The 22,938-nt window shown below is 38.6% G+C and overlaps 2 protein-coding genes across 5 annotated transcripts in view; one reads left to right on the forward strand and one right to left on the reverse strand.

The window, feature by feature from the left end:
* Positions 1–22,938, reverse strand: part of nup214 (nucleoporin 214) — a 319,628-nt gene that overhangs the window by 202,174 nt on the left and 94,516 nt on the right. The window lies entirely within an intron of this gene.
* fam78ab (family with sequence similarity 78 member Ab) overlaps positions 1–22,938 on the forward strand; it is a 432,829-nt gene that overhangs the window by 1,525 nt on the left and 408,366 nt on the right. Inside the window, exons 2-3 of one of the 3 annotated variants that reach the window (XM_051690044.1) lie at positions 6,426–6,587; positions 16,811–22,100. In XM_051690044.1, coding sequence (XP_051546004.1) covers positions 16,959–17,336 — 378 coding nt within the window. In that variant the 5' untranslated portion in view covers positions 6,426–6,587; positions 16,811–16,958 and the 3' untranslated portion in view covers positions 17,337–22,100. Of the gene's footprint in view, positions 1–6,425; positions 6,588–16,810; positions 22,101–22,938 lie in introns of those variants that run through there. The other 2 variants (XR_007896331.1, XM_051690034.1) reach the window with 2 other exon arrangements.

Below are 22,938 nucleotides of genomic sequence, written 5' to 3' on the forward strand. Positions count from 1 at the left end.
ATTTTATAAAAGCACTTACATTAATTCTTCTGTTAAAACTCGTGTATTATTTGAGCTGTAAAGTTGTTTAAATCATTTTTGTTGGGATGTTACGTCGTCATGGCAATGAAGTTGTAAAATTGTCTCTAACTTTCCACAGATGTGGTTAGTAAGTGATTTTGTGACAGTAAAATCATGTTAACACACATATTGTTTATGTCTTGTGTCTATACTTTTGAAACAGTGAGTATTTTAATATTTACAGATTATTGACCCCATTGACTTCCATTGGAAGTGTCTCACTGGAACACACATTTGTGCTTTTTTAAAGAAAAGGAGGGACGAGTCAAAATAAATTTTTGTGGTAATCAGTATTTGACACAAATGTTGTCGATTGATCTTAACTTGTATTGAACCTGGAATATTCCTTTATGTTCATGTAGTTCATTAGTATAGCAGTAGCCTTTTTGCTTGTGTAATGATTACACTGTAACATGAGTACTGTCATATAAAGTGTGACTTCAGTTGTTTATTTGATGAGTTGCATCTTTTTTTCCCCAGTGATACATGATCTGAGAAATCAAACATTTTATGTGTTGATTTATGTGTCAGAATATTTTATATAAAATGTGCCTGATATTTTGAGAATATGGCGGGAACCTTCTATTCTTTGATACCAAACAAGCAAGATTCAGTTTTGGCAACATTTAAATTGCATGAAAGTCATGCCATGAGAATAGCAACCAATTAGTTGTTTAAATGTTGATTGCTTGATTGATACATTCTGGGGTGTCACTATAGTGTCCATTGGGGTTAATGGTCTCTAACACCGGCATCTCTCACAGAGTTGAAAGAGTGTTTATGGAGGATAGTTTTGAAGTTCAGAGGAAATACAGCTGATGATGCACTTTAAACTATTGCATGTTTATGACTTCATATTTTTACTGAAACTGTGTGTGATACACTTTAAGAAAATAAAATGTGAAACAAAAAATAGTCAAATGTCTCGCTGTATAGATGTGAATGAGAATGTGTTCAGTATTTACATGCAGGATCATCTATGCAGTTTCTTCAGCTCAAACTGCAAAAGATTAGTTTTGAATCTCATAATAGACAGATACTACAGAGCCTACACATTGCAGAGCTTTTACTTGTCCTACTTCCTGTTGAAGAGACTACACCTTGCCCTATTTCCTGTATGAAAACCCTTCAGTGTCTTAAGATATATGCACACTGTCACTATGATTCCTGAAATATAAGAGCACAGAAATAGTGTCTTTGAATTTTTAGAGACATCATGCATTCATGTTTCCCTTTATGAAATGACTGATATTGAACATGTGCATGTGATTTCCTGACAGCAGTAGTTCACCAAAAATACTGAGTAAATGATATAATTTCCTCTACTTATATCTCCAGCATAGGCTACATCTCAACAGCTTTCAAACTAAATTTAGACAAGCCCACATTTTCTGCAGATATTGTAGAATTATTTACTTTCATTTTTTAACAGATGACATGTGTCCACTTCAAAATATTTCAAAGTTTTCCACTTAGTTCCTGATGTTCCTTTAAATCAGTTCAGCAAATTTACGTCTGACTTTATTTACGATTATATTCAAGCACGTTGACAGAATTCAGTAAAATGACACATAATGATCTCCACTGACATTTCTCCGTTCTTCTCAACAGCTGTTTTGAGCTTATAACATCTGCACTGTACAGACATTTATACACATTGGAAGCAAAAAAATGACCCATTCCAGATCGTATTTTCTTTGTTCTGTTCATATCTCATTATTATGTCATTTCTAACTGCAACTTAACAATGTTTTCTCTTTATGTTTCTGGATTATTTTGTATTTCCGAGAGGTTGATACAAAGGTGTGTTTCCTGTAATGAGTTTGTGATGGTGGTTTGGGGCAAAAGCTGCATGTTACTCAACGGCGGGTCTTTTCTTCAGTGTTAAAGATGCTGCTGTTTTCAGTGGTTTAGTGTTACAGAAAACACGTTGAGTCATCTAAGATAGAATCTGAACATCTTGCCTTGTGAATGGCGTAGTTTATGAGCAAACAGCTAATGCATGCAATTTCATTGCATTCCATTTGTTTTCAACTACAGGCACTTTCATGTCCCAGGGGTCAATTTCTAATAAAACAAACAGATTTCAACTTTTTTCTTTTTGTTACATGAAGGTCTCGTTAAAACTGAGTTGGAAACTATTTACCAGGCTTTCATCAATTATTTTTGGTACTTTTCAAATGTCTTTTAACTGTTTTATTCTTGTCCTAGACCCAGACTTCAATATTAAACTATGGAAATCCATTATAAAAATATAAGTTATTACATGTTTAAAACCATGCTCATCTAAACAAAGAGACACTATTTCAATATTTATCATGTTGAAATGATTTCTATCAGTGTTTTCAAAATTACAACTGTCTCACAGTTGCTGCATCATTTCCACCACACCAAACAATTTCACCCTTAATAAAGTGTTTTTCAAAAGTTAACCAAGTGGACAAAAGTGTAAGTGAAGAGATGAAATATGAGACAAAACAAAGACAAATGAAGATTTTTATCAGTCAAGCTGTACTTCTGGACATCAAATATAACACCTAAGTTCTTCGCTGTTGAAGATGATGTAACAGTACATCCATCGAGAGTCTAATTATATTTTAGCGGCTTATTTTGAGAGGTTTTTGGTCCAATAATTAGTACCTCTGTTTTGTCGGAATTGAGTAGAAGGAAATTTCTGGCCATCAAATCATTAATTTCATTGATACTCTCTGCTAATTTGAAGAATTGTGAATTTTCGTTGGGTTTTGAAGAAATATAAAGTTGGGTATTGTCGGCATAGCAGTGGAAACTTATTCCACGATTCCTGATAATATCTCCCAGGGGAAGCGTATATAAGGAGAAAAGCAGAGGCCCTAACATGGATCCCTGTGGCACTCCATATTTAACTTTTGTTTTATTTGACAGTTCCTCGTTTACACATACAAAGTGGTAGCGGCCTGATAAATAGGACCTAAACCATGCTAATGCAAGTCCACAAATGCCAACATAATTCTCCAGCCTATTCAAGAGAATGTCATGATCTATCATGTCGAAGGCAGCACTAAGATGTAAAAGCACTAGAAGAAAAATGCAGTCGCGATCTGATGATAAGAGCAAGTCATTTGTCAAGTGCCCATTAACTCATGTGCCATCTGCAGCAAAAGCCATTTACACATCTGTCTAAAGTAAGATATGCCTCTATCATCATTCTGTTGTCTTTATTCTGCACATTAACACTTTTATACACTCATCTTTGCAATGGTATCAGTGTCATAATAAATCACAATAACCGGCACATATTATGGCCGCGTGTAGCATGTAAGCACATTAGTGTCATTAATTCAGAATTGAAGCTAGACAAATTAAACATTTGGACCCTGAATTTTGACACTATCCTGATTAAAAATAAATGGAGCCAAGGAGTCAGTTCCATCAACTCCAACGGCTGGAGTCGGGAATTGGAGTCGACTCCAAAAACCTTGAAATCGAACACCCCTAGCGCTCACCATTGTTTATTTGAACGCAACTGACCCTTCGCTAAAACCTGACTTAAAATTGTTTCTGACCAATCCTGTTTTAGCAACCGTTGCCGGGCCGCCATTTCTCTGACACATGTTTGCTGTTTTCCACTGAGAGCCTATGGGAGTAATGTGTGTTTGAGTCTTTCTATAAAGAATTTTATCGAAATGATCCAAAACATTTTTTTTGAAACGTTGTTGCCGGGTCACATGTAATAGTTACAGGAGGTATGTAAAGAGGATACATGCAGTGTTTTTTCTTTCTTTTTAAAAAAGTATTTACATAAATCTAGAGAAGAGCATGTTATGGATTAAACTGTGTCATTCCTCATTCTCAAATGAACATGTTTAACATCAGCGAGGACACCTACATTTGCGCCAAGGTAAATTAAAGCTAATGACTGAACATTAATTCATTTATGTATTGATTCAGGTGTCACAGTGAGTGAGTTATGAGATGTTGTAAGCATTTCTATTCACTTATGCTAATGTTATCATGTTTGTCACCACTATCAAATGACGCTTGTGATGATCATTTGCCTTTTTTCTGATTCACAGACTCCAGTTTTCAATCAAATTACTGTGTAATTTAACAATTTCTTTTACAAAAAACTTCAGATAAATATGCATTACAATGTCACTCTTCATACCACTCCACGTGAAATATTATCCAGTCCGTTTATGAGAATATTTTGCCAAAAACTGCATCGTTCACAGCAATCTTCCATTCATTCCTATGGGATGCGAGCAACGGTAACCAAGGGGGACGGAGCCTAGTGAAGGGTCAATTACTGCCTTGTTTCCAAGGGATGCGTCTCCGAGATTGCTCGAGCAATTTCTCTTGTTTGAATTGATGGGGGATGGTGCTTGTCAATATTTCGGCAGATTGAGAGGTCACGTGACGCCATGCGAGGAGCAGACATGTGAGCGACGAGCTCTGCGCACTTTGCTAGTTTTTTAATTATTTTCGTGTTATAATCTGGTGAGATTTGATACACCCAGTTACATATTTGTTCTTTGAGGTAAACATGGCAAAGAAGTCAAAATCCTCAGACTCTGGAGACATTAAAAGACACTTACATGCTCAAGCTGAAACCTCTGACGGGCCTGCAGACCAGGTACTTGGTTTGGATGGCGCGGTCAGAGAAATTCAGCATCAACTGTCCAACATGTCTGTGATGCTGATGAAGGTTGTTGCTGATCTCGCTGTAATATGTCAATGGATTATGGTGATGGAAACAAAATTCTCTGAGTTGGTTACTAGAGTGGCAGATGTATCTGGAGTCATGGGAAAGGGAATTATCTGCTAATTCGCTCACGACCAAAATAGACCTGGAAAGCATTTTGAAAAAACTGGAAGATCTTGGAAATAGGAGCCAAAGGAATAACATACGGATTGTTGGAATTCCTGAGCACGAAGAAGGCAGAGATATGGTAAAATTCCTAGATGAGCTCTTCGCGAGTCTGCTCGACATAACAGGCCATAAGCTGGAAATCGAGCGAGCTCACAGAGTCCCGGCTCGCAGATCTGCTGAGGGAGACAGGCCCCGATCAATTCTGGCCAAATTTCTGAGATCATCCGATAAAGATCTTGTGTTGCGCCAGGTGAGGAGCAAAGGAAAGCTTTCTTGGAAGCTTCACAATATTTTCTTGTTCCCGGACTTTGCGAATTCGACGAGAGAAACGCGATCGATTCAAGGAATGTAAGAAACTTTTACATGAACGGAAGATCGCTTTTGCACTGATGTTTCTGGGCAAACTGAGAATAGACACCAAGGATGGCCGCAAAGTATTTTTATGCCCCAAACAAGCACTGTCCATCATAGAAACAATGAAGTGAGTAAACCATTGGATGTTTCTCATGTGAGTAGACTGACTCACTGTACATTGACTCGACTGTCTGAGGAAGCTAGGCGCCATTTTTGTTTCTTTTTGTGTTGGCTGGAGTTTGTTTTGTGAAGTGACACTCCTTCAGGAGACTTTTGCATTGACGGAAGATCGCTTTTACACTGAAGTTCCCGGCCAGATTGAGAATGGACACTATGGATGACCGCAAAATATCTACATGCTCACATAAAGGACATCTTTTATAAAGTTGACGGACTGAGTAAGTCATGGTGTATTTTTTTTACGTGGCCTCCGTGTGAATTTGACTCTTGACCATCCGAGGAACCGGGACACCTGTTTTGTTTCTTTTTGTGCTGGTTCCACCTAGCGGCTGGAGTTTGTTTTGTGGAATAACACTCCTTTGGGACATTTGTGGATGAATCTGTTCTTTCTTTGTGCTTATGCCTCCTGCTGGCTGGAGTTTGTTTTTGTGGAGTATTTTTAAGGGACATTGGAACGATTACATCATCTGCTGCACTAATAAACAGCCGGCTCACTGAACACTTGTTTGTCTGTCTGAGGAAACTGAATGGCTTTATATCAGTTGGAGTTTGTTTTGTGGAGGAACACACCTTCGAGACAGTTCTGTGAATGAATCTACACGTTCTGTGTGTTTATTCTGCCTATTGGCTGGGGTTTGTTTTACAAAGTATTTTCTATTATGTAATTTTGCCCTATAAAATTTGTGCAGGAGCACCGGACTTGAGCAATCCGATGGCAAAGTTGTTGCGGGGGCTCTTGTAGACGTACATGGACCTTTAGAGTTTAGAGGGATTGACGCCGGTTGGCGTTGTTGTGCGCGGGGTTAATGCGCACGTTTTTCTTTTTTCTATTTGTTTTGTTTGTGGGGAAGTTCGGGGTTTAATCGTTGCACTAATGGGGAATGTGGTCTGTATAATCTTGTTTTGACATACAGTCTATTGTTTCTAATATGTCAAAATGTCAAATATTAATATGAGCGGATTGTCTCTCTCCACATAGAATGTGAATGGGGTGAATGGGAACTCTGGCTCGACGGCGGCCACGTCGTGGAACTCTGGCTCGGCGGCGGCCACGTCGTGGAAATCTGGCTCGGCTTCTGCCTCCCCCACAGTGAACGTGGAACCAATGATCTGCAGGGTGAGGTCGATATACTGAGCGAGGGTAAGGGTACTCTTACCGCCTGGTAAGAGGAGGAGGAGGAAATCGGCTCACTTAACCCCACCCTAAAAATGTCCTTGAGGGCGACCACATTAAAATTCACCTGGCTGGCCAGAGCGCAAAAGTCCTCTATGTACACCTCCAGGGGACAATTCCCCTGACGTAGGTGTATGAGCCGAACTGCTGGGTTCATAGTTGGGGCAAGTATTCTGTAATGATGCTGGCTGCTGGCAATGACGATGACGTGAAGATGAAGAACCCAAGTGCAGTTTATTTACAAACGTGATAACCAATAACCCTAACTACAAACGTGAAACATAAAACATAAACATGAACATGAACTTGACTATGGCTTGACATAACCGTGGCTTGACTTAAACATCTACAATCACATTCAGTACTTGACAATGGACAATGGCAAACGTGAGGGCTTAAATACTAGACATGGGAAACATCAACAAATGAACAGACAGAACTGATAACAAGATAATTAAACAATAAACCAATGAAAACATGACACATGAACATGGAGGGAAAACATGAAATCACATGAAAAGGGAACAGGAACTAAACTTTTCCAAATAAAAGACATGAATCAACAAAATACACATGACAGGTTGAAGGTCAAAGCAAATATTGCTAATATCAGCCTATACTTGAAAATTTCCTAACACAGAATTATTAAAAGTTCATATTCTTAGATAGTAAACAGCTGCACTATTGAGCTTGACGAGGTCAATATAAGTGGAAACATCATGAAATACTGATGAGAGAAACTGACCTCTGTTTGAACCATGGGGCTGCATAGACTAGTTGACCACAACTAATGTGGTTGACATGTCGGCCTTAGTCGACTTGGGGGGCGGGGTGTCGGTTGTGTGGTGGTTTGGGGGTGGAATGACATCACTACTAGTCGAATTCGACTCAGCTAATGGGCTTGACTAGTCGACTATTAAAATCAGAAGTCGTGCAACCCCTAGATTGTATCATGCGGTCAAAAAGATGTTCATGATGTTGTTTTCTCAAATAAGATGTTGAAAAGATCAAACCATTATTATTAGTCTTATGTATGATGTCCCAGTATAACAGGGCTGAACAGAAAGGACAGAGACAAAGACAAATTCTGCGTTTCCTTAGAAAAAAACATATCTGCTCTTATTACGTGCCTAATTGTTATAAAAATGCCACAATTACAAAGAATCTTAATGGTCCTCACAGGCTTTGTTTTCTTTATGATTTTTTTTTCTTTTGATTTGACAAAATATTTTCTAGACAGGACACACGCAGCGCACAAATGGCACAGTTTCCTGAGAATCCCACATGTGTTTGACTGAATCTCACATTCATTTGGACATTTTGAGAGTGATTCTCAGTTTGTGGAAATCTGTGCGCTGTTTACCTAGGATATTTCCTGAAATGACTGTTTGAGAGTGAAGCTTCTTTAGTTGTGTTTATTTGCCTTACTGTTGTAGATATGAACACACACACATTCGCACACACAAACACACATTCGCACACACAAACACACACACACACATGCACACACATACACACACACACACTCACTCACACAAACACACACACACACTCACTCACACACACAAACACACACACTCACTCACACACACGCACACTCTCACACACACACACACACACACACACTGCGTTTGTATTTTTATCCCCCTGATGATAATCAAAGGCCTTGTTTGATCAGTGATGCTCTGGTGCTGATACACAGGTTCTGGGAGAAAGGTCATCGTTTCTGTTGTCAGAGAATCGATAGTCCAGCAGCTCTGACTGCAACTGTCCTGCCATCATCATAATCATCATCACTGGCCACTGTATACTGATTCTACTGTATAATGAAGGTCACGGAGAATGGCTGCAGCTTCAGTGTTTCTGCCTGTTTAAAGGGATAGATCACCAAAAAAATGAAAATTCTGTCACAATTATGTTGTTGCAAACCTGTGTCTTTTTTGTTCTGTGGAACACAAAAGGATATTTTGAAGAATGTTCACAGTGTCACTGAAGCTGGCAAGCTCCAAAAATGACAGCAAAGCATCATAAAAGTATAACAGTAGTCCAAATGACTCGTGTGCTATATTTAATGTCTTCTGAAGACATTTGACTTTATGTGAGGAACAGATCCAAATTGAAGTTATTATTTTCCGATAATCATCCCATCCATTGCAGCTCTCAGATCTCTTAAGCACTTCAGCTTGTTCAGATTTGACACACCGCCATTTTTTAATCTGAATGTGTGAATGAGATCTGAGAACTTCGGCACAAGGAAAGATACTCAGCATACTCAGTTTGTTTCTCACACAAAGCTATCATATGAATTCTTTTGTGTTACACAAAAGAAAGAATGTCAGATAGGTTTGGGTCGGTTCTTTTTAATCTACAGCATAAAACATACATTGAAACCAGTATAGTCAAATTCCCGAATGAATTACTCGTATGAGACATTTTATTTTATCTACAGCGCAAAACATACATCGAAACCAGTGTAGTCTGATTCCCGAACAAATGACTCTTGTGAGCCGGTTCTTTTGAATCTACAGTGCAAAACATAGGCTGTGTCTCGTTTGGAAGGCTGCGTGCTAGGTAGGACGCGTTCCTTCGACGGCTGCAATATACAGAATGACCTTCGTAGGACAAACAGAAACGTAACGTAACATGGTTGCTATGATAGCACGCCACTCTTTAACAAGTGCGAGTGCTTAGAGTGAGAAGGGAACAAAGTCCCTTTAGAAGGGAATGTATGAGGTCAATTTTAGGAGAGTTATAATGATGTAAAGAGAAAGAAAATAGACTTTACAAGTGTGCTTTTAGTCTAATACTTTATTTTAATTATATATTAATATAATTATACATATTATATACTCTGCACCAATCTACTGAGGTACTTCAACTTGGGAATTAACATTACTTGCGTTTGAACATCATATTTACGGGCAAATTTGTTTTTTTTTTATGTGGTAACATCAGAATTAATTGGCTTTATTCAAGTCAAATACATTATTGAACATCACTTGTCGTCCTCCTGAATACATTAGGTTACACCAACAAATGTTTTTTTAAGGGTTAGATCAGGTAGAAATAGCTCCTTAAGGTAACAATGGCAGATTACCATTACCATACTTTTTACAGTGTTTACAAAGAGAATATAATGAAAAGTACACAAAATCAAAATGCAAGGGAAATCAAGGGAACAACAGAACAGAAAGAGGACCATTTTCAAGGAAAAAGTAGCTGCCCACATGATTTATGCTCTAAATACTGGCTGCTTATTGAAGTTTGGACATGTCTTGTTTTGGCTTACATTATGAGTTACAGTTGCATGTTTCTACACCTTCTAGACTACATGTACAACCTTTAAACCGCTTTAATCTCACATATTCTCAAATGTCATTGTTTGGTAAATGTCTTGCATGCCACTGCTAGCTTCCTACACTAAACAGTAAATAACTTGTGACTGTACAGGGGGGAAAAAAAACGATTGGCAATGTCTGTGGTTGAATAAGGGAATGCACTGAGACGAGACCCTAAAATAAGCAGCATGGGATGCAAAGAAAGTGTGAATCAGATAACAGTAGTCACGTAGTCATCAGAAGTCCAATAAAAGGGAAAAGGGGGGATTGTTCATTATAGGAGCTGTGACAAACAATTGGTGAAAAAAACACTCTGACATTTTCAGAATCCATTGTGTCTATTTTTTTTTGTTTTGTTGTTATTAACATTTTTATTGATTCATAAATTAACACACACACAAAAAAACAACTACATATATATAATGAATCAATCACTGTAAACATTAAACCCCCACCATATCCCCTCCCCCTGTGGTCAATAGAATATAGAAACACACACACACACCAAAAAAAAAATACAATAATCAAGTATAATAATAATAATAATAATAAATAAAAAAAATCAAAATTACTCCCTCCACCGCCCCTCCTCGAGATTCCCCCAGAAATGCTAGGTAATTGTCCCATTTCTTATTATAAAAATCCCTAACTCCCATTCTTCTGCTCGACCCCTCCTCGACGGCAGCCACCCTCCTCATCTCTGCGCACCACTCCAGGAACGAGGGTGCTTCATCCGACTTCCAACTCCTCAAAATAACCTGCCTACCAATCATCACACTGGTCAAAACCCAGTCCTTCATGTACTTATCCTCCAAATCCATGACCTTCCCATCTCCCAAAATACAGAGTCTGGGGCAGAACGAGACCTGAGTGCCCAACACATCACACACAAAACTTTGCACCTTCAGCCAAAATTCTTGAATCTTACGACACCCCCAAAAAACATGGGTTGTGTCTCCATCTTCTGATTGGCATCGCCAGCAGGTGGGTGTGTCTTTAAGACCAAGCCTATACAATCTAGAGGGGGTCCAATAGAATCTATGTAAAATCTTGAATTGCATAAGGCAAACCCTTGCATCTCTAGATGCAAATTTGACATTTTTTAGAATCCTAGCCCATACTCCCTCCTCCAATACCAAGCCAAGATCCTTCTCCCACAATCTCTTAAGAGAAGCTGAAGCTCCGTCCCCCAGACTCTGAATTAATAGGGAGTAATACACCGATGCCTCATGACCTTTTCCAAAAGCAATAATCACCAATCCCAGAGTATCTGCCGCTTTAGGGGTGTGTAAACCACTCCCAAAAACAGTACAAATCAGGTGGCGCAACTGTAAATACTTATAGAACTGAGATCTGGGAATCCCAAAAAGTTGAACCAAATTTTGAAAGGATCTCAGCACTCCATTCTCATATAGGTCACCAAGTGTAGTAACCCCCCTCACAATTCACTCTGACCAGCAAAAAAGGGACTTGTTGATGCATAATTTGGGGTTCAGCCATATGCTCGAGGCAACATTTAAATAAATGTCTGAATTAAACACTCTGGACTCCTTTGTCCATACCGAGTTCAAATGCGAGATAACGGGATGTAACTTAACTTCTCCGATTAATTTGATAGAAAGGCTCTGCAATGGTGAAATAGGAGCAAGAACTTCCTGTTCTATACAGAACCAGGGAGGGGCTCTCTCAGGTGGAAGCGACCAATGAGCTAAATATCTGAGACCAAATGCATAATAATAAAATAAAATCTTGGGTAGGCCAAGCCCACCTCTGTCAATCGGCCTATGAAACTTATTGAAATGTCATTTGGGACGCTTACCATTCCAAAGGAAGGACTTCGCTATGTTGTCAAATTGCTTGAAATAAGAGAGGGGGACATCTATATCTCCCTATATATGTCCCCCCTGTTGCAGGTAGTTGAATTATGGAATACAGTTCATTTTAATAACATTAACTTTCCTGATTATAGATAAATGCAATTAAGCCCACCTGCCCACATTGCTCGAAAACCGTTTTATTAAGGGGTCAAAATTAACTCTAACTAAATCACACAATTTTGCTGGGAATAAAATGCCCATATACTTAATGCCCTGTTTTGGCCACTGGAAAGCGCCCGGCAGGAAAGCCGTCGCTGGGCAGTACGCTGTCAAAGCCAAAGCTTCAGATTTAGACCAATTGACTTTGTATCCTGAAAACTTAGAAAAGGAATTAGTAATTCTGTGGAGGCAAGGCATAGATCTAGTAGGGTCAGAAACGAATAATAAAATATAATCTGCGTAAAGCAGAAGCTTATGGAAAATCATCCTCCTTTCTTATCACAGCTGCTAATGGTTCCAGGGCAAGACAGAACAATAATGGGGAAAGAGGGCAACCCTGACGAGTGCCCCTATTCAAAGTAAAATAATCTGAAATTAATCCATTTGTTTGTACTGCTGCTACAGGGTATCTATAAAGTAACTTAATCCAACCAATAAATGTACTCCCGACCCGGTATATTTCCAAAATCTTAAAAAGATAATCCCATTCTACCATATCAAACGCCTTATTGGTGTCAAGTGAGATGGCAACGACAGGAGTCTGATCATTCGCCACTGACCACATGATACTGATGAAAAATGCTTAATGTTGTCAGAAGAGCTGCGGCTCCTAATAAACCCCACCTGATCTATATGTGTAAGAGATGTCATAACTTTACTTAATTGATTAGCCAAAATTTTTGACAGTATTTTTACATCTAGCTGGATCAGGGAAATTGGACGGTAACTCTTACACTCGCTTAGATCTTTGTCCTTTTTAAGGATCAGACTGACCTGGGCTTGTGTCATGGTTGGGGGAAGCTTTCCGTTCTTTAATGATTCTGTATAAACTTCTAGCAAAAGTGGAGCCAATTCTCATACATAAGATATAAAAAATTCAGTGGCAAAACCATCTGGCCTCAGAGCTTTGCCTGAAGGCAAGGCCTTAATTACCTCGTCAAGCTCCTCCAAGTTTATCTCAGATTCAAGAGATTTTTTTTGCTCAGTCGTCAATTGAGGAAGTTCTAATGGTTCCACAAATTTTCTAATATATTCATCAGTAGACGAAGATGTGGAACTATAGAGATCAAGATAGAACTCTTTAAAAGCATTATTAATATCAGCGGCTGAGGTAAATATTTCACCACCAGCAGATTTCACTGAGGGAATGGTAGAAAAAGACTCTCTCTGTTTTATATATCTAGCCAGAAGCTTCCCTGCTTTGTCCCCCAACTGAAAGTATGACTGTCTTGCCCTGAACAACAAAAACTCCACTTTCCGTGACAAAATAGTATTATATTTATATTTCAGTCGGGTCAATTCTCTGAGGCCATCAGACGACATTCGGCGCTTCAGCTCTGCCTCAGCACTTTTAATATTCTCTTCCAACTCCACGAGTTCTTGTGCTTTGGATTTTTTGATGAATGAGGCATACTGTATGATCCGACCCCTAAGAACCACATTAATTGCCTCCCAAGCCATGGAAATCAGGATTTTGCAAAAGGGATACATTAAAATGCCAACTATATGATTTCTTTTTCTCTGTGTGTGGCAACATCTCTAAACTCACCAGGGCGTGATCTGAGACTAAGATGTTTCCAATTGAGCAGTCAACAACAGATGAAATCTTGAAATGTCTAGAAAAATCTATTCTAGAATAAATCTTATGAACTGATGAAAAAAAATATAATCACTATCAGATGGGTTCAAAAGTTGCCAGATATCTGTAAGACCAAGAAGTTTACACATCCTGTGAAGTGTCAGTGTTGCTCTAGGGGGCTTACACACTTTTGCTTCACTATGATCAAGGATTGAGTCCATCAATAAATTAAAGTCTCCTCCCAATATTATAACATGAGGGGTGCTAGCGGTTTTCAACTTCCCTTCAAGATCTATAAAAAAGCCCTGATCATCAGCGTTAGGTGCGTAAATATTAGCCAAAATCAACCTTTGCCCCTGAATGTCTGCTAAAACAATAATAACTCTTCCTATTTTATCTTTCATCTGTTTGAGAAATTTGAATTGTAGATGTTAATTTATCAATATAATGACCCCCCTGCTCTTACTTGAGCCAGCACTAAAGAAAACATGTCCACCCCATATCTTCCCAATTTGTTCTGCTTCCTGTGGGGAAAGATGCGTTTCTTGAAGAAACACTATATCATATTTCTTACGGTTATGAAAAGAAATAACCTTCCTTCTTTTTATGGGGTGCCCCAATCCATTGACATTCCATGTGGAGAGAGACAATCCACTCATATTAACAATTGACATAATGATATAATAAAAAAAATAAATTGTGTGTCAAAAGCAAGATTATACAGACCATATTTCCCATTAATGCAACAATTAAACCCCGAACTTCCCCTGAACAAAACAGACAGAAAAAAGAAAACGTGCGCATTAACCCCACGCACGACAGCGCCAACCAGCGTCAATCACTCTAAACTCAGAAGGTCCATGTACGCATGCGAGAACCCCCGCGACATCTTTGCCAATTGGATTGCTCAAGTCCGGTGCTTCTGCACAGGTTTTGTGAGGCAAAATTACATAACAGAAAATACTTTGTAAAACAAACTCCAGCCAGTAGGCAGAATAAACACAAAGAATGTGTAGATTAATTCACAAAACTGTCTTGAAGGTGTGTTCCTCCACAAAACAAACTCCAGCTGATATAAAGTCGTTCAGTTTCCTCGGACAGACAGACAATTGTTCAGTGAGCCGGCTGTTATGAGTGCAGCAGATGACGTAATCATTCCATTGTCCCTTAAAAATACTCCACAAAACAAACTCCCACCAACAGGAGGCGCAAGCACAAAGAACGGATTCATCAGATTCATCAACAGCTGACCCAAAGGAGTATTATTCAACAGAACAAACTCCTGCCACTTGGCGGAGCCAGCACATAAAGAAACAAAATAGGCATCCCGGTTCCTTGGATGATCAAGAGTCAAATTCACTCGGAGGCCGCATAAAAAAAATACAACATAACTTACTCAGTCCGTCAACTTTATAAAAGACATCCTTTATATGAGCATGTAGATATTTTGTGGTCATCCATAGTGTCCATTCTCAATCTGGCCGGGAACTTCAGTGTAAAAGCGATCTTCCGTCAATGCAAAAGTTTCTTGGAGTGTCATGCCACAAAACAAACTACAGCCGCTAGGCGGAGCCAATGCAAAAAGAAACAAAAATGGCGCCCAGATTCCTCGGACAGTCGAGACACTGAACAGCGAATCAGTCCACTCACATAAGAAACGCCCAATGGTTTACTCACCATAGTTTGTATGAAGACCAGTGCCTTTTTGGGGCATAAAAATACTTTCCTGCCGTCCTTGGTGTCTATTCTCAGTTTGGCTGGAAATTGCTCAGTGCAAAAGCAATCTTCCGTTGATGCAAGAGTTTCTTACATTCCTTGAACTGATCGCGTTTCTCTCTTGTCGAATTTGCAAAGTCTGGGAACAAAAAAATATTGTGGTTCTTCCAAGAAAGCTTTCCTTTGCTCCTCGCCTGGCACAACATGAGATCTTTATCGGATGATCTCAGAAATTTGTCAAGGATTTATCGGGGCCTGTCTCCCTCAGCAGATCTCCAAAATATGTTTCAAGTCTGTTTTGGACGTGGGTGGATTAGCGGATAATTCCCTTTCCGAAGATTCCAGATAATCGATTCGTTTTTCAACTTCTGTCACTCTTGTGACCAATTCAGAGAATTTTGTTTCCATCGCCGTAATCAATCGACGTATTACAGCGAGATCCTCCAAGTCCGCAAGTACCTTCGTCAACATCACCGAGATGTTGGACAGTTGACACTGGATTTCATCTCCCGACGTGCCGTCTAAATCGAGTCCCCGGCTCGCAGTCCCGTCAGGGGCCTCAGCTTGAACACGTAAGTGTCTTTTAATGTCTCCAGAGTCTGAGGATTTTGACTTCTTTGCCAGGTTTACCTCAAAGAATAAATATGTAACGGGGTATATCAAATCTCACCGGATTGTAACATGAAAATACGTAAAAAACTAGCAAAGTGCGCAGAGCTAATCGCTCACATGTCTGCTCCTCGCCTGGCGTCACGTGACCTCCGGGCAAATTGGCAATTTTATTTTAGACATCTCCATTGAAGCAATGAATTGTGGGTTGTGAGTGGCCATGAAGGATACACCTCATGCATTCTCCGAATTCCCGTGAAAGAAGGTTGCATTCGAATGATGCATTCGAAGTGTCCTACTCGCTTTTCTGAAACGAGACAGCCTCGATGACATATGCGGCCGACAAATGTGACCTCCAGAGGACGCATCCTTCCAAACGAGACACAGGCATATTTTGAAACTGGTGTAGTCTGATTCCCAAATGAATGACTCTTATGAGCCGGTTCTTTTGAATGTACAGCGCGAAACACAGATTATTAAGAATCGTTAATGGAACCGTTAAGGAACCAGAATCATTAAGATGAATCAGAATCACATCCAGAATCCTTAAAATCCCTGATTCCCATTTCTTCCCTTTAATGTAAAATGTGTCATTGCAATAGCTTACACCGCGATTCACATGATGGTGGTCGTTTTGGGGTAGTTGGACTCAAAATAGATGCATATTGTGTCTACATTTGTGGTTTATTCTTTATGAAAGAATCATCTCTTCATCTTTGGTCAGACTCAGGAAGCATTGTGCTATATTTAACCTCCACATAATTGCTGGAATAAAAAGCATCTCTTGCCTTTGGCTTCTAGTGTTCTCTTTAGATTCACCGTCAAGAGTTTATGACTCACTGCTTTTCTGCCTATTTCTCTTTTAATTTCAAGACCATCTCCAATGCTCTTATCCTGTGATGTTGCCCGCAGGTCGAGCTGGGAACTTCCGGATCTCCAAGACGGAAAGATCGAAGCCATCAGTGACTCGGACGGCGTCAATTACCCGTGGTACGGCAACACCACCGAGACATGCACCGTGGTGGGACCCACCAAGAAGGACACCAAGTTCACTGTCAGCATGAACGACAACTTCTACCCGAGCGTGACGTGGGGCGTGCCCGTGAGTGACAGTAATGTGCCCATGCTGAGCAGCATTTGGAGGGACCAGAGCTTCACCACGTGGCTGTTGGCCATCAACCAGGCATCGGGCGAGATCCTGGTGCTGCAGACGGTGCGCTGGCGCATGCGTTTACACATTGAGGTGGATCCGGACAAACCGCTCGGCCAGAGGGCGAAACTACGCGAGCCAATAGCCCAGGAGCAACCGCAGGTGCTCAGCAAGAATGAACCCATCCCACCCAATGCCATGATCAAACCCAATGCCAACGACGCTCAGGTCCTGATGTGGCGCCCCAGGAACGGTGACGCGGTGGTGGTCATTCCGCCCAAACACTGAACTGCTTTTATAATGAGATTAGGTGCAAATAAACACTTGCTTCCATTCACACCAAGAGTCATAAATCTGAAACAAAGCGCAAAAAACTTGCAGACGGGCTTGGGATCACTGTGCTAAACGTCATTGCAAAAAGACAAAGGGAATTTTATGCTTTTTTATGTTGTTTGAAAATATTGCTTATAGCCATGTGCGACTTTTAATCATGTGCTGTTATGAATGATAGATATCTATAATTCACTTTTCACTAATTAAAATGCAAATTCTTCATATTAGAAATGGAGTTACTATTAGTAAAAATGCTCATTTTTGATTTTAGTTATTTGGTATGCACTAGTATAAATTTTAATTCTTGAAATGAAAACGGACCCCATTACTAGCTGAAATGCCAAAAAAAAAAAAGAAAAAAAAAAAAAAAGAAAAAAAAAAGAAAAGGAATTTCAATTAGTAGAAAACATCATTCCTGATATCTGTAAATACATTTTCACCTAGTGGAATTTAACAATGATCTGTCATTCACCCGTTGTGAATGTGTTCAAAACACAGTTACAGATATCCATAATGTATGACTACCGGTAATTAAAACTACACATATCTGTTATGTATTTTTTAAACTAGTAAAAATTATCATGTTTTGATACCTGTAAAAATGATAAATTCAGTATTTCGGATATCTGGAAATGGATTTAAGTTATCAAGAGTAATTCAAGATATTATAAAAGACTTTTTTACTAGTTACAATCACATTTTAGATTTCAAAAATTAACATTGCCAATTGTTTTCTAGTTGTAATTCAATTGTTGAATTTAGAAATGGACATTTGCACTAGTAACAATGTAGTTATTGATGTTAGCTGATGTTGGAATTTTAACTAGCAAGAAATTAGAAATCTCTAACTCCATTTTGAACAGGCATGAAGGACAGATCCTTGTAAAATTACAGTTACTGATATCAAAAATGACTTTTTTACTAGTTCCACAAATAATGATGTCACTTTTGTATCAAAACGTAACATTTTAACTAGTGCAAACCCAATAATTGCTATAAAAAAATGAGCATTTTCACTAGTAATAATTCCATTCCTGATATCAAGAATTAGCATTTTATCTAGTAAATTACATTTATAGATACATTCTTATTTTATAGATAATATAAACATGTATCTATAAATTATTACTTGTGAAAATGCTCAGTGTACATTTTACAATTATAGATAAATTACAGATATCTATAATTCATATCCTGCACATGATTAAATGTCAAAAGTGCTGAAACGAGTGTTACTTTTTGACGTCAAACATGCAGGACATTGGATTCACGCTGCCTTAAGTTTACATTGCTTTCCACTGCAAACTTTTAGCCTTAAATGAAGTGCAATGCAGTAAACCTCACACATCCTACCTGTTAGAACCACAGGTGTGTACCGATTGAGATTGTGGATGTCCTCATTTTACCTTATTCTTCCTAAATTCCTCATGTTTAAGGGGACTTTGATGACTATCGATACAGGATGACTGTGTACTGAATGAAACTGGCTTGAGTGTGAATCTGTTTTACTCAGACATGAAGGAATTATAGATATTATTATGCATACAGTATTTTAAACAGGAGCTTAACTGAAGTGTTTTAGTTGCAGATATATTTTTTCAAAACAGCTGATAAACAGGTACTGATGATCTTCCAACGTATTTTAAAAGGCTGGAGAGTCAAAAATACATATTTTCTAATACATGTCAGACTGATGTATGTCACAGTCATTGATTCAGGTATCTTTAGTGCCAAGAACACATGGCCAATTGATGCAGTTATGAATAAGCTGACCGCTAAAGTTTGGCAAAAAGTTTTTGTGAGTTTGTGAGTTTAAATTATACTGAAGGGTTCATTTCTGATGAGGGCCAAAAGTCTGAGATCACTAGTGAAAATGCTTCTGTTTAAAGGTTTCTAATTTAATGCTGTTTTCATAAATAAGTATTAACAATTTGAGTGACAGTTGAATTGAAGAATGTACATGAAGCGTCAATGGAAGCTAGAAAATCTGTCATCTATACAAAGAGTACACATGCTTAATGTCACTAGTTTACTTAAATTTGATTAGTAACCTACTGAATAGCCCAGAATGTTAATATCTCTTCTTTTTTCTTTGTTAATTTGTTCTTTTTTTAAATCTTAAAACTATTTGTTTCCAGGTTTAAATCCAAGATTTTCAATCAGTACGATTACATGCCCAGGTATTTTTGCATAGTCAACATACAGTCTTCGTCTGTCTGTCCAAGTACACATGACACAAGGCGTAATCGAATATTTAAAGGAAGGACAACAGCTGAGGAAGTGTTAAATGCACGTCGCACGTCACCTCTGTGTTTTGCTGGGAGCAACGTCAAAGCCAATAGTGATCAAATTAATGCATATACATGCTGAAACCGAACTACAATTGAATTATCTAGACTGTTAGTCTGACTTCGCAAAAATCATACTCGTATGATTCCAATTAGACGAAAGCGTTGACATGACAAATTATTGTTTTGGTCAGACTGAAATTGAACTTTTAATGTGCATGTAAAAACACTGAATGTGGTCTCAGACTTTTGGGCTTCACTGTATATGGGGGTCTGAAGCACTCAAGGGCTTGATTATGTGGCATTCATTGATCTACTCAACAAAAAAGCACAGTAAAACTTTCATAGAATTAGTCCATATGACTTGTGCTCTATATTCTAATGTCTTCTGAAGTCATTCCACAGTTTTGTGTGATGAACAGGCCATAATAAAAGTCAACAGAAAATCCTCCCCTGCACAAATCTCTCAAATCTCATTCGCATTTCAGTGCTGTAGCTCACACAAAGCTTTCATATGACTTTAGAAGACTTGGATAATGGACTGCCTTAAATGATGACAGAATTTTCAGTAAGACAGATGTGATAATCTGTAATGAGTGTACTGCCCTGCAAAAGCAAAACGTAGTACCTGCACATTTGTCAGAATTGAGCTACGAGTGAAATGGGCTCTCTTAGACTATGATCTGTCCTGTGACTGATGGGTTTGACTCAACTGTACGCAGATTCAGAGAAAACAGTGATTATTTTACAATGAACATTTAGTGAGTTTACTGGTCTGTAATCCAGCGCTGATGTGATTCACTGCGAGATGAGTTCTATATATGGCATCTGCTGTTCATGTGGATTAGATGTATAGATGTGATGGGAAACGCAGAGCAGCACAATTCAGTGTCGGTACAATCACACACAGCCATGAGGACTGAAGCTGTTTAAACCTGATGAATATTAAAGTCCAGGTCTGTAAAGATACTCTGCAGTTAAACATTGAGCAATATTTGTATCCACATATGCCAAAAATGCTTTATGTTCATATGCACAATCTAAACGTCTCTCTCATTGACAGAATGAGAGCAGTGTTACTGATCAGAGATCTGATATGATCAATCCACAGATCACATGTGAAGAGGATGATTTTACTGCTCTGAGAGATTCTTGTGTACCACTAAATTATTTTGAAAAGCTTTCATCATGAGAGTGTGGTGGTTCAGAAATGCTCATATGTGTTTTGTGAATTCACAAGTAGTTTATCTTTTCATGTGAGGTTTGCAGGTATATTTGTGTGTGTGTGTGTGTGTGTGTGTGTGTGTGTTTTTGGCCTGTAATGAGTCTTTCATCATTAGGGCTTTAAACAGCTTGACAAATGAGACAAATCGTTCACTGTAGTGAATAACCAAATGTCATATTTCAGCTTAGTATTTTTTATCCATAATCAAAATAAAAGACATTTATAGTTATAAATTCTTGAATGTCAATATATTTATGTAAAGACAGCAAATTAAAATGTAAAACAGGCCTAAAACATCCTGTTTTAACAGCATTGATGCACTGAATTTGTTTTGCTACTATTTGACTTGAATTATTTGTTCCAATATTCAACCTTTTATGGATGGGACACTCTCTGTTTTCATTACAGTTTTGTACATGTCTGCACTATAAATCCCCATTTGCTTGAATGAAAATCAAATATAAATCTTAAAATAATTAATAATACAGTTGTGGCCAAAAATATTGGCACCTTTGGTAAATATGAGCAAAGAAGTCTGTGAAAAAAAATCTGCATTGTTTATGATTTTGATCTTTAATTTAAAAAAAATCACAAAAAACGAACCTTTAATTGAAGTAAAACAATTGAAACAGAGGAAATATCTCATTATTAAATAAAGATTTTTCTCCAAAACACGTTTTGTTTCACAGGGGTATAAATATGAGGTAACACACAGGCCAAATTCCCTTAATCATCAATCACAGTGGGTTAGACTAAGGAATATAGTTCTGATGTGCGGCAAAAGGTTGTTAAGCTTCACAAAATGGGAAGTGGTTAGAAGAAAATAGCCAAAGCATTGAAAATACCCATTTCCACCATCAGGGCAATAATTAACAAGTTCCAATCACCTGGAGATCTTAAGAATCAGCCTGGAAAAGGACATGTGTCTATATTGTCTCCGCGCACATTGAGGAGGATGGTTCAAGTGGACAAAGAATCTCCAAGGATCACAGCTGGAGAATTGCAGAAATTAGTTGCGTCTTGGGGTCAGAAAGTCTCCAAAACTACAATCAGATGTCACCTATATCACCACAAATTGTTTGGGATGGTTTCAAGAAAAAAAGACTCTGCTCTCATCCAACAACAAACTCAAGTGTCTTCAGTTTGCCAGACACTACTGGAACTTCAAATGGGACCGGGTTCTATGGTCAGATAAAAAAATAAAAATGGCAGCAAACACCAGAGATGGGTTTGGTGCACACAGAGATGAAGAACCACCCAATGCCCACGGTTAAATGTTGTGCTGGATCTTTAATGTTGTAGGGCTGTTTTTATTCCAGAGGTCCTGGTCATCTTGTTCGGATACATGGCATCATGGACTCTATCATATACCAACAGATAAAAAAATCTAATCCTGACTGCCTCTGCCAGAAAGCTTAAAATGGGCCCTGGTTGGATCTTCCAGCAGGACAATGATCCAAAACAAACATCAGAATCAACACAAAAATGGTTCACTGACCACAAAATCAAGGTTCGACCATGGCCATCCCAGTCCCCTGACCTGAACCCCATAGCAAACCTGTGGGGTGAACTGAAGAGGAGAGTCCACCAACATGGACCTCTGAATTTGAAGGATCTGGAGAGATTCTGTATGGAGGAATGGTCTCAGATCTCTTGCCTCATTAGGCATTATAAGAGAATAATAATTATGGCCAATGCGTTTTGGAGAAAAATATTTATTTAATAACGAAATAAAGGTTCGTTTTTTTGTGATTTTGTAAAATTAAAGATCAAAAGGATAAACAATGCAGATTTTTTTTTCACAGCCTTTGCTCATATTTACCAAGGGTGGCAAAATATTTGGCCACCACTGTATAAATAATCGTTTCGTCAGTGAACATTCAGTGTGTGTGTGTGTGATTCAGCATCAGACTCTCAGATGATTCAGATCAGGGGCTATGTTATTTTATTTTGTTTTCATAAAGATTTCTCTTTTCAGGACTGACTGTGTGTTTGTCCTTGAAAATAATACTTGACAAATATGACTGGGACATATTTCAAACTG

Source organism: Myxocyprinus asiaticus, chromosome 4 (genome assembly GCF_019703515.2).
Source record: "Myxocyprinus asiaticus isolate MX2 ecotype Aquarium Trade chromosome 4, UBuf_Myxa_2, whole genome shotgun sequence".
Taxonomy (NCBI): Eukaryota; Metazoa; Chordata; class Actinopteri; order Cypriniformes; family Catostomidae; genus Myxocyprinus; species Myxocyprinus asiaticus.